The 13,820-nt window shown below is 36.0% G+C and overlaps 1 protein-coding gene across 11 annotated transcripts in view; it reads right to left on the bottom strand.

The window, feature by feature from the left end:
• Positions 1–13,820, bottom strand: part of LOC134536789 (protein tramtrack, beta isoform-like) — an 84,918-nt gene that overhangs the window by 53,469 nt on the left and 17,629 nt on the right. For all 11 annotated transcript variants that reach the window (XR_010075879.1, XR_010075878.1, XM_063376714.1 and 8 more), the window contains exon 5: positions 13,336–13,398. Coding sequence is in view for 9 of the 11 variants with exons in the window: in XM_063376714.1 (XP_063232784.1) it covers positions 13,336–13,398 (63 nt within the window). In the remaining 2 variants the exon portion in view is untranslated. The remainder of the gene's footprint in view (positions 1–13,335; positions 13,399–13,820) is intronic.

The raw sequence follows: 13,820 nt of genomic DNA, 5'->3' as shown, positions 1-13,820 counted from the left end.
TTACTTTCGAGTCGTTCAAAGTCAAATTGATTTATAATAATAAATAAACGTTTGATAGAGAAGGCCCGTTTTAACTCAAGTTTAGAGATCCCACATACATGATGTCAGAAGAAAACCGGAACACTTATTTCTTAAGGGGAAATAACTCAAGGGCTACATCAGAAACAGATCCATCTGAAAACACAGATCAAACTGAAATAGACATAAACATCAGACAGGGCGACGTACCAACACCGCAAACAGGCGAAGTAGATACGAGAATAAGGGAAACTACCACGTCAGGAATGGAATTAACATTTAGGTTCATGCGCGAAGCGGAGGAGAAACGTAGACAGGAAAAACGCGAAGATGAGGAGAAACGGGAACAAAAAGAACGCGAAGCGGAGGAGAAACGTAGACAGGAAATGCGCGAAGCGGAGGAGAAACGTAGACAGGAAAAACGCGAAGATGAGGAGAAACGGGAACAAAAAGAACGAGAAGCGGAGGAGAAACGTAAACAGGAAAATCAGGAACTATTAGAAAATATTAGGCAGATTAATAAAGCCATGAGCAAAATGGTAACTGACACAGAAAGAAAATTTTCTATAGTATGTGATAGGTTAGAAGGAATAGAAGGGGATCTATGTAAAGTAGAAGAGAAAGTAGACGAAAAAATGAAAGAATGTGAAAGTAGATGTCAAAATATAGCGGTAAATATAGTCGAGGAAAAGATAGACATAACCAAAAGACGTAATGAAGTGAGATTTGAGGGAGTAGAAGGAAGAATCGGTGAAATAGAAAAGGAAATGCAGTTGCGAAATACCGTCAGAAATCATAGAGAAGTAGATGTAGTACATTCACAAACTACAATACCGGAAACTATTAATTTAACTAATTCCGCAGGAATTATTCGAGGTTCGGATATGAATAATAGCATCGTTCAAACAGCTATAACAGATCCGATATTAGCTTTACATCATCCAGCTAAGAAATGGTTAGACAGTATACCAACTTACTCCGGGATTAGCACGGAAAACCCCATGCGATTCTTGAGAGCATTTGAAGAATATTGTAAAACTTTCGCACTACACGAAGCAGATAAGTTGAAATGTGTGAGTCATTGTTTAAAGAATACAGCTTTCTTTTGGTGGGAAATGTTACAAGATACTGTTACTGAGTATGAAATATTTAGGAAATTATTCACACAACAATTTTGGAATACTAGGGTTCAGAGTAATCTCAGAATCCAGTTACATGCAGAAAAATTCGACAAGAAAAATAAAAGTTTAGAAGCACATGTTAGTGAAATGTACGAACGAACCAGGTATTTAGATTGCAGAATGGAGGATGCGGAGTTCGTTGCACTAATATTATCACAACTACCTATTAAATATCTATTACAGTTTGCGGGTAGACAATTTTCAAATATTGTAGAATTCAAGGAGCAACTATTAGTGTATGACAAACTTGAAAAGCTAGATAGAACGACGGCAAACAGGGAAACATACGAACGTAAGGAACCAAATGAAAATCGTAATAATATTAAACCGAATGTACCTCTGTATTCAAATTGGCACCAAAGAAAATTTGAAAATCAGGAGAACAGAGACCACCGTGGGTTAACACATTGGGATTCAATAATTATAAACGAAATTGGTATGACAGAAACCAATACAATAGGAGGAATTTTTGGAAATATGGTAACCAGAATTATAATAAGAATAATTATCAGGAATCAGATAGGAAATATAATTTTTCAAGACAACAAATGAAGGGAAATTGGAGAAGAAATGACGACTATAGTAAAAACACACAGAACGCAGGAGGGGCTATGACACAGATGACACAAGATGTGCATACAGTTGAAAATACGTCACAGGAACAGACAAATACTAGATTTCAGACACAAGGAAACAAACCAAGAGATCAATTCGCATGTAATGTAAGTAAAACACCAGAGTGGATACCAAACCCGAAAATTATGTTTGAAAATTCAACACATCAGAACGTACAAGGAGGAAGTAATGTAATGGGTTTTAACAACCGGGAGTTTAATTCAAACGCGACATGGCATTCACAAGAGGCTAACCAACATACACAACCGTTAAACTAAGTAGGGTTAGAGAGGATAGACTCCGAACGTCTAACCCAAAACTAGAGAATGGAGTCAAAAATAACTATAGCGGGAAAACGGTGAATATGTCAATGGGAAGGAATACTAAACAATTACACACAATAATGTTAAATAACAACGACAGGGAATTTTTAAGCGATGAAACGAGTGAAGAAACCGCGATTAACGACAAAGAAGCTTTATGTCCTGAAATCACTTTAATGATAAACGGAGTAAAAGTTCCGGTATTATTAGACAGCGGGGCTGAAATTTCTTGCATCAGTTCTGACTGCGTCGAAATGATTGAAAGTACAGGAGTAAAATTACCTATTCTGCCAGTACCAAACTTAAAAATCATAGGTGTGACGACTAAATTTAGCCCGATCATCAACAAACAGACATTACTAGAAGTGAATGGACTTGGAAAAACTAAGTTAGTACCAGTACTAATTGTGAAAGGATTAGCGAAACCCATTATTCTAGGTACTGATTTTCTAACTAAATTCAAAGTTATATTAGATTTTGGAGGATGGCTAGTTACTACTAATGACGACGGATTGTCATCAACCACTGCGGAAAATTGGCAATTTACTGATCATTGTTTATGCACATTAAAGAAGGAAAGAAGGGAAGCACAAATATGTTGTATTATCACTAATGATTTAATAGCTTCAGAAGCAGATTTGAAGAATGCTACCGTAGGTATCGCATTAGATGACGAAAAATTAAAAGGATGTTTATTTGAGGTCTTATTATTACATAGGGAAACTTTTTCTGACAAACCCGGATTAAATAAATTATATCAAGCTAAAATTGAAATTAAGGAGGGAGAGCCCTTTCACAAGAAATCATATCCCATTCCGGCCAAATATTTAGAAGAAGCTGAGAAGTACTTATAGTTAATGTTGGATTGGAAAGTCATAAATAGAGCAGCTAGCCCTTACGCAAACCCAATCATTTGTGTTAGAAAGAAGGACGGAACTGTTAGATTATGTTTAGATGCTAGAGAGGTTAATAAAATTACGTAACGAGATCGAGAGAGTCCACATGCTACGAGTGATATACTACGACTATATCAAGGCGTAAAATTTCTTACTACCTTAGATTTATCTGCGGGCTACTGGCAAATTCCACTTCAAGAAAATTCTCAAAAGTATACTTCTTTTCTATTCAAGAACTACCAATATGTTTTTCAAGTGATGCCATTCGGACTTTGTAATGCTGTTGCGGAATTCACTCGATGTTTAGATGAAACACTAGGTCCAGCATGTAGAAGTTTCGCACGAGCCTATGTGGACGATATACTGATTACATCTACCAGTTTTGAAGAACACCTGGAACACATCCACTTAGTTTTGTCTCGCTTGGAGGAAGCAGGCATGACTGTTAAACTATCTAAGTCCGTGTTTTGTAGGCAGGAGTTACCATTCTTAGGTCATATACTTACTCCAGATGGCATTAAAACCTCGTCAGATAAGCTACACGCCATAACAAAGTTTCCTGTTCCGAAAAATGTAAATCAACTAAGAACGTTCCTAGGAGTTATCGGATTCTATCGAAACTATGATAACCGAATCGCACAGGTGGCGTTACCACTATTTAGCTTGTTGAAGAAGGATAGAGTGTGGAGATGGGAAACAACCGAACAGACAGCATTTGAAGATTTGATATCCATAATTCTTAAAGAAAAAGTTATATACCATCCGGTACAAGGAAGAGAATTCCTATTATATACAGATGCTTCTGATTATGCTTTGGGTACGAAATTAGCGCAATTGGACGCAACCGGAGTAGAAAAGACGGTAGCTATGGCCAGTAGAACGTTAAACAGCGCTGAAAGAAACTACACTGTCACCGAAAAGGAGACTTTAGCCATCATTTGGTCTTTACAAAAATTTCGAGACTTACTCTTAGGCGAACGAATTAAATTACTAACCGATCACCAAGCACTGACATGTTTAAAAACTGAAAAAATTTTTGGCAGTCGATTAACTCGATGGAGTTTACTCATGCAAGAATTCGACATACACATCCAACATATTAAGGGTAAGGAAAATTTGGTTGCTGATTACCTTAGCAGAATACCAGATTTATCTTCCGATGTACCATCACACGAGAATTGCACGAAGGAATATATAGTAGCGAATATGCTAGCAGAATAAATTGCTCACAAACATTGTCAGAAATTTAGTAACATTACAAGGTGAAGATGATTTTTGTAAATTAGTAACGAGTAAGCTACAAGATACCGAAATAACTCACAAAATACATTTGAAATATTGTATTTCGGAGGATGGTATTCTGTTTTATAAAAATCACAAAAAAAGGAAATTTGAAGACGAATGGAAACCTGTTATACCTAAGCAAGTAATATTACAATTAATTCGAGAAACTCATGAAATTTGGGGACACATCGGATCAAAAAAATTAGCAGAGTCTTTGAGTAGACAAATATTTTGGCCAAACTTACAGAAAACTGTCGCCAAGGTCACATCTTACTGTGATCTATGTCAGAGAACCAAGTGTTCACACAAGACAATGGTAGGCGAATTACAATCTATCATTCCCGAAGCACCATTGAAGTTAGTGTCCGTAGATTTGTTTGGACCACTACCGAGTTCTGCAGCCAAAGTAACATACATATTTGTCACGATGGATATATTTTCAAAATATACTAAGTTATATCCAATCGTTCACGCCACCGGTAAAATTGTATATTCAAAAGTCAAACAATTCATAAATGAAATTGGACAACCGAGTGCCGTTTTGTCAGACCGAGGAACACAATTTACAGGAAAAATTTGGCAGGAAGGTTTGAGGAAATTAAATGTTATTCCTACCACATCTTCTATAAGACATCCTCAAGGAAACCCAGCAGAGCGCGTAATGAGAACGTTAGGGAACATGCTGAGGTCGTTTTGCCACGAATCACATATTGGTTGGAGGAATAAAATTCCTTTCATTGAATGCGTGATCAACCATACTGTGCATAGTTCATCAGGGTTGACACCGCATGAAATACTTACTGGACAGAGATCTACTCTAATTCCTGAAGTGATATTGTCTAGACCTACTGCAGGACTACCTAGTAACGAGAAAAAGTATCTGGAAGGAACACTGAAAGAAATTCAAGACATGGTAAAAGCTCGTTTAATAGCTGCCGCCGACGCGCGCAGAAGAGGACTGAAATCTGCAAACAAAATTAATTTATCTTGCGGCGACTTAGTACTAAAGAGAACTAATTACAGCAGTCAATTTTGGGAATTGGTTACAAAGAAACTTTTCTTATTATATGAAGGTCCGTATCGCATAACTAAGGTTATAAGAGAAAAATGTTACGAATTAGCAGATATTGACACAGGGAAAATAATAGGTCATTACAATGTAACACAATTAAGAATTTATAAAGACCCTAACATGATAAAGAGTTAAATTTTCATCGTGATTGACAAGCATCCCATTAATTAAAGTTTGGAGGGGCAAGGTAATCGTTTATTTGAAAATTTGTTTTATTTACACACGCACTGATGATATGAATGCATAATATTTGTATAACGTGAAAGGTTAATGTATGTACTGAGTACAAAACAAAACAAAAATATGATACAATTGTTTAACTATATTTAAAATAGAAAACATGTACATATTAAATGGAGAATTGTTTTGTTGTTTCGTTATTTGAGTGTTGATTGTATGTAATTATTGTATATATTTAACTATGATATGTGTTAAAGTGTAATTTTGTCCATAATGTATTAGTGTTATTGGAAGAATACCTCCAGTGTATAGTGTCACCATACACAGTGTAGACATTCTTCGGAGGGGCATTCTATAAAGGTTGAACTTGTCAACTTTATATAACAAGATGGAGGAACTAAATTAATGTATCATATTAATAATTTCACTTCTGAGCACATTTATTTATTTCTCTATGAACCATAAGTCAGTAATTTTGTTTTTATATCTTTTAATGTAAAATTTCTTTGCTCAAGGAATGAGATATGTTGTTTTACCAATAAGGAGGGTATTTTAAAAGTTCATGTTTAATATTATATGACTAAGAGTTTGTAAAACAATCTGGTATTGGTCGAAAGGGTATAACAAAAACTATTGCTGGAAAATAAAAGTTGGTTTGGAATTTGAAGTGAAAACGAAAAGGGAGGATTGATATAGGAACCATCGGATAAGCTAGACGTGACATTTTATTACTGCAGAAATTGAAATTAAGACTGTTAGAATACTTTGAAGAATGGCAAGAAATAATAGTAGACATTAATAATATTGATAATTTGGAGATATTTATTGAATTGAAGAATAATTATTATTTGTAAGAAGATTATAAGAAACATCGAGGCGTTCCCAGGATGAAGATTATGAAACCCGACTACGAAGATTTGAAGTAATATTGAGGCGTTCCCAGGACGAAGAATGAAATATTCTGCATAATTGACTGTACGAGATCATCCAGAAACAGCAAGAGGCATTCCCAGGACGAAGACAACTAACAAGAGGCGTTCCCAGGACGAAGACGAACAACGAGAGGCGTTCCCAGGACGAAGACGAACAACGAGAGGCGTTTCCAGGACGAAGGTTTGGAATCGACGATAGGCGTTCCCAGGACGAAGACGAAGAATCACTACGAGGCGTTCCCAGGACGAAGACATGAAACAGCTGAAGGGCGTTTCAAGGATGAAGACGTGGAATCCTTGTTGCTGAGTTCCCGTACATCGAAGACAGACATCATAATGCATAGTTCGTTACTACTGAACTATACTAACAGGTCGGTCAGATATTTGTAAAGGAATTTTACAAAACTTACCAGCTTTGCAAAAACTAACACACCGGAATAGTAACATCACGAGAAATCCGTTTTCAATACTCTTTAAACCAATACCATACTGTTTAAGTCTAGTGAAAACTTGAGTTAAAGTAAAAAAGTTTGTATGTCAACTAATCTAATGAACTTACGAATTTTTCCACGAAATACCCAGCTCTACCTATTGAATAGTCAGGACAATAAATTAATTAGAATAAATTTTGTATTGTAAACATTAGCTAAGTGAAGACTTGCAATAAAACAGGTTCAAAGAGTTTGATACTATTTTACTGGTATTAAACAAATTATGAATATCTGTTGATAATTATGGAATGTCACTGAAAACTGATAACGGTTATTTCCCGATCACGTTGCGAATATTGTGTCATTCATAATCAAGTCTAAATAGCTAAGTATTTTAATGTTTACTCAGTTTTACAACTTCTTAAAAGTTGTTGGCACCCATAAATTAATATAAAATGATTAGTTCTTTTGCTTTTATTCTATAAATACATTAGAACTAGTCTAATTACTTTCGAGTCATTCAAAGTCAAATTGATTTATAATAATAAATAAACGTTTGATAGAGAAGGCCCGTTTAGTGGCTTCCATCTCAGGAAGTTTGCCAGCACTCATAGTGAAGTGCTTGAATGGCTGTCCCCAGACCAGCTACAATCCCCAGCATCTATGTCTTTTGACAAAGAACAGCCAGCTGTGGTGAAAGTTCTTGGTGTACAGTGGAACCCTAGCTCAGACTGTTTTGCAAGTCCACAAAAGCATACTTATGCTTGTTTGTTTGTCTTGCCACCAAAGCCCTACATTTGGAATTGGTTTCTGATCTCTCAACCAGTTTGTTCTTGGCAGCATTTTCTCGCTTCATCTCTCGAAGGGGAAGGCCAGCCCACGTTTACAGTGATTGTGGAACTAATTTTGTTGGAGCTCATCGAGAACTCAAAGTACTCTACCAGTTTGTAAGACAGACAACCCATAACACTGAAGTGATCAATAAGCTGAGTCAGGAAGGAATTGCATGGCATTTCAACCCCCCAGCAGCACCGCACTTTGACGGGTTATGGGAGGCTGGCATGAAGTCTGTTAAAAACCACTTAACTAAAGTCATTGGCTTACAGATCCTTTCTTATGAAGAGCTCTCGACCATCCTGATTCGCATCGAAGGGGTCTTAAACTCTCGTCCTCTTTGTGAGATCAGCTCAGACCCGTCAGAACTTGATGTCTTAACACCTGCTCATTTTTTGATTCTACAGCCCATAACATCATTACCCGAACCTGACATCACCCACCTCAACATTAACCGATTAAATCGCTGGCAGCTGGTCCAACGTATAATTCAAGATTTCTGGAAACGCTGGAGAAAGGAATATTTGTACTCGCTCCAGCAGAGAAGCAAATGGACACAGCCAGGTGGTCAGCCCAAGATTGGAGATTTGGTCGTGATCAAAGATGAGCACACCCCTCCACTCAAATGGGGTCTCGCTCGAATTGAAGCTCTTCACCCAGGACCAGACCGAATTACCCGGGTGGCTACTATCCGGACTGCTACAAGAGTCTTGCAACGTCCGCTGATTAAGCTGTGCCCTTTGCCAGTGGACAATGGTTATGATCTAGGACAGAATTCAACAAGATCATGTAATCTGTAACAAATTGCTTTATTTTCCTTGCTGTATATACCTTTGTGTTTGTTACCTGGAGCTAACAACGGGGGCGGAATGTTCGGACTTTGTGACTTATGTCCTTGTTGTGTGAAGTGTTACTTGTGCCCCTTTAGCGTGTCGTATAAACAGTTCGGCAAGATGGCGGGCCGCATGCAGTCGGGTCGTTTGTTTTGTATTTGGCTATCGTTTCGTTGTCATATTTGTATTCACTAAATCAGACTTTTAATATATTTATGGTCCTCCGGAAGAAATTCGTTGAAATAAAGAACAAGCTCTGTTGACCTTTTTTGTTTTGTCTTGAATTGTACCGAGAATTACGTTCTACAGAATTTGTATCCTCCCGGTGAATATGATCCTTAGACAACAATTTTAGAGATGGTACAGCAGATTTCTTCAAAACTTTCTTCGGTTCAGTTTTTAACAGTTCAGCCTGTAGATCTCTTTCATAGTCCTCGACCATAAAATTATCTGAACAAACATAAGATGTATCAGGATTGAATTTATCTTGTCGTTTGCAGCGTTGCACCCATTGGCTTTTGAACACAATTTCTTTTGGAAATCTGTGGTATATGAAATTTTTTGTTTTTTTTCACGACGATTTTTACAAACAGCTAGAGCACACCCAGTACCGGGCATTTTACCACACAGCAAACTAGTATTGAAGCTGCATTAATGTTATAAAATATTCGTTCAAACGCCAAACACTGCACAAGTTGACGTTTATCAGGCTAGGAAATAAAACTCTAAACACACACGCGAGGTACACATAAAGTAGCTGAATTCGTCATGCACATGAAGATGAAACTAGAAGTACGCGTGTCATGAGATCGCCTCTATGACAGTGTGTCCAGTTTTGTCGGGACGGAAAGATAAATTTGTGAAAGCGCGCGCGTCTTGACTGGGGGACGGGACGGGAGCAAGGTCGAGGCGGTGGACTGCACGTGACGTCACTTCGCTGCCTGCGCAGAAATATGCGCGCACATCTGTGGCAACCTCCCCTTATACTAACCTTGATCTGAACCCCCTGGCTGATCAAGTATGTAAAATCACTTTCTAAATAGCAAAATAGTACAAGTACCATCGTATCCATTATTTTTGATTAAGTTTTTTTTTTTAAATTTAATTCAGTCAAGTAGTGTATTTTATTTTTTTGTATCTACATCAGCTTCTTATTTTTACGAAAAATAGCTGTTACCTGCAGCATAAATTAAATTACAGTAAACATAATTATATGCTACAAAAAGTGAAAGACAAAACTCAAACATTTTCATCTCACAGATAAATTAAGGTGTTGAGAACACTAGCAATTAAAATAATTTAACTTTGATTAATTTATTATTTCTAACACTGTAAACAAATGTAACATAGACTTCCCACTGTCCCCACAAAAAGAGTATATTTCTACTTGGTTTCAATTGTAAAAACTAGTACTGAAATTATATTGCAAATTTGCAAATTATATTAAACAGTAAATGTGTACCAAAATAAAGTGAACTATGTTAGCTATAGTTTTAATAGAATGTCATGTTAAATAAAATAATATGTATTTAATAGCGCAACTGCAAGTTCAGCAATATAAATTAATGTCAAATACTTCTACTTTTATTTTTGATACATAGCATCCAACATTTTACGGTGGATAATAATTTTAGTACAAATTTTAGAACCAACGGAATTAATAATTACTACCTGTAAATCACATATCACCAAAGCTACATAAACAAAGGTATTATCAACTACAAAAAAGTAAAATAACATGAATCGGCTGATGGAATAATGTCACAAAAAGTCCAAATTGATAAAGAACCAAATTTATATCACTGGATGTTGTGTGTACATTATAACTACAGCTAAAACACAATGTAACAACACCAATGACTTTCAACCAACCTCAATGATATTAAGAAAAGGTAACTCAATCCCACACTAGCTTACTGTGAAAGCACACAAAGGAATATGTATGCCTTGATTTTGGTTTATGAAACTCACTTTCAATGTGATGTACAAGAAAAAATATAAAAACATTTCAATTAAAGATAGCAAAATGTTTCTCTCTGCAAAACCAAAATTAACAATAAACGAAAACGTAACAATGAGTAGCATTGTTGAATTAATTATTTATTTTTTAAATCTTCAATCTATTCACAGATAATTGAGCACTCTGAGAATTTGTTTAGCTTTTTCCTGTAACTATATCAAATATCAAAATGATTAACAGAGGAATAAATATCATATCTTGTGAACCAATTTCAGGACTCTTTCGTAACCTTATAAAAAAAATTTTCCTACAAATTTTTTATCTAAGGGTGATTTTGACAATTTTATATATAACTAAAATTAAACATGAGCAAATGTAATACACAATGTTTTACAGTTCACAGGAAAGTACTGATTTGAAGTTAGAAAGCTAAAACATTTTCTGATATAATTTCCACGTGCGACTATAAACTGAAGTATGACGTCAAAAACTTAACTGTGAGTTAGCAAATCGCTGCTGGAAATTAAAGTTTCTTGACTTCCAGCATTATGCTCCTAATTTAGATAGGTATTTTTTGTAACTTTGTGGCCCCCAGGCCACATTTATGTTATTTATTTATTTTAGTTATTATTGACTTTACGAATTATTTCCATTTTAAAGGATTTCTTTTTGTAAAATTTATTTAATGTTTTTTTGGTTAATTATTTAATTATTGTCATTTTTTCCTTTTATAGTTTTATTCTGATTTGGTGTATTCTAGTTTTATTGTTTTTCAATATATATATATATATCGATTGAGTTTTCATGGCTGGCTACTGGGAGCGCGGGTTCGTTTCGCCAATGACGTCATGAGCGCTCGAGTGCCGGTGAGCCCAGACTGAACTGTGGGCCGCGGTCTGTTGGTTTTTTGGAGTCGCCGCGACCGGACGTGTGTCGCGAGGCAAGAAAAACGGCTTTTCGACTTCGCACCGGCCAGTCCTCGCCGGGGCCTGCTGAGATGGGGCGTTGCCTTACCCTGAGGCGTCTTCAGTGGCAAGATATTCGAAATCTACGCTAAGGTAAAGAGGCGACACACAGCTTTGGCAGTAGCGGGTTGTGGATCAAAATTTATTATTAAAAAGAAGCATAGTTTTGCGAGGCGAACTTTTATATGAACTGCGTATAACTGTGCAAGCTTATGGATTAGACCTTCCCGTTCTATAAAATGGGTCAATGCTACTTTGCTGAACTATGATAAATGTGGAGTGTAGAAATTGCTGCTATGCCCTGAAGAGATTTATTATTTAAATTATGTTTACCTGCGAGATTTGCCCTCAGAACTAAAAAAACATTTTTAGTGCAGCCGCCTCATTGCGACTGAGTGATATTTTGCATGGCGCATTTGACTGAACTATATCTACGCATTTTCTGAAGGTCACGGTTATCAGCTGTTTGATTCTTGGAAGCAAGACGTGCAAATATTCATGATCGTGCACGTGTATAAATCCGGCTCCCAGTAGGACTCTTTTTGGAACTTTTATAATTAATTGTTTTTATTATATAGTATTTTTATAGTATTTGTATTTTCTGATTATGTATATAGGTATTTTGGATCATTTGAAAATGATATTAATAATAAAATTTTGATTAGCCTTAATCTGTTTGATTGTTGAAATGAGCCAAAGTCTTGCTGTATACGTTCGTAGTTTTTCTGCCTTTCATTGCTCGACCGCCCGGGTGCGACTTTTTGGAGTGAATTACCTTTTTTTGGTTTTCCCTGTATTTGTATTGATAGTTACCCAGGGTGAGTCGGGGACGGGACCTCCCTTCCAATTTGACCGGAAGGCGGGTTTCAACTTTCATGACCAGTCCTTTACTTTCCCTATTTTTTCATGTCTCTCAAGACTTTCGTGACTAGTCCTTCAGTTTCCTAACCTTTTTTGTGACTTTCGAGACCAGCCCTTTAGTTTCCTTACTTTTCATGACTTTCGAGAATTTTGTGCCCAGTCCTTCAATTTTATTACTTTTTCATGCCTTTTAACACTTTTGTGGCCAGTCCTTCAGTTTACTTACTTTTTCGAGACTTTCGTGACCAGCCCTTCAGTTTCAATTTCCACTTTTTCACGACTTTCGAGACTCTCGTGCCCAAACCTTCAGTTTCTTTACTTTTACGTGGCTTTCGAGACTTTTGTGACCAGTCTTTCAAGTGTATTACTTTTTCGTAACTTTTGTGACCAGTACTTCGGTTTCCTTACTTTTTTGTGAGTATCAAGACTTATCTGCAGACACACTATATATTGTTGCGTAATTTCCATGGCGAAAGTAAAGCGTATATAACTCAAAGAAGTGATGTTCTTCCTTGGTTGTTCGTTTCTTAAAAACTGCTCATGATTTCTCAGTAGCATCCTGTTAAAAAGTAGTAAAGAAACTGTTCTTACCTGTATAGTTGATTTATTTTTCTAAAGAGAATGTGTTTTTTTAACTTGTGAATGGCTAGAATTGGGAGCTTCAGAATGATTTTTGGAGCACCCGCAGCAAAAAAAAAGTCCCAGACTAAAAGATTGCAGCCTAGTTGCGAGCCATAAGTGGAAGCGACAAGACACTTGAACCAAGCTAAATTTGAGTTCAATTGCACTTATGTAACTAAAGAAAAACATTTTTGATTTTTTTTTCAGAAGGGCTTCCTTAATCACAGTATAATTGATCAACCATAACTTCACAGGCAAGAACAGCACAAGGAAAGAAACACCACAGTTCAAGCAAAGTGTCATTTTAAAAAAAAACTTGTAAAACTCACCCTGCAAAGAATCCTGGGATAGGTTATCACCAGAAGATGGGCCAGGCTTCAGCAACATTTGATCTATAATCAAAACCCAATCCAATTTGAAAATTATTGTAATTCAAAACATTTCAAAACTCTACAACCTGAAAATCAAACCAAATTCATAAAAACTATAATAGTTATTAGATCTAAGTGGATATATCACAGGCAAATAAAATTCTGGATTAAAATTTATTTTCTATATATAGCTTCAATACTCAAACATATTATATTTTCTGAGAATTGACAATTTGACAGCCTTTCAAAACCAACTTATGGTCATGATGAATACAAGACATAATATTGAAATTTTGGCAACAAAATATCTATGTATCATCTCAAGTAATTATAAAAGTCATGAATGGGTTTATAATTAACATTTCATACCATATGATTATACTTTTTTTATGGTAATTAAATTAAATTTTGTTCAAAAAAAGTATTACTCATGTTTTAAAAGG

The sequence above is a fragment of the Bacillus rossius genome, chromosome 11, assembly GCF_032445375.1.
Source record: "Bacillus rossius redtenbacheri isolate Brsri chromosome 11, Brsri_v3, whole genome shotgun sequence".
In the NCBI taxonomy this organism is placed as follows: domain Eukaryota; kingdom Metazoa; phylum Arthropoda; class Insecta; order Phasmatodea; family Bacillidae; genus Bacillus; species Bacillus rossius.
Note: the sequence above shows the minus strand (reverse complement) of the source record. Positions and strands in the feature narration are given on the sequence as shown.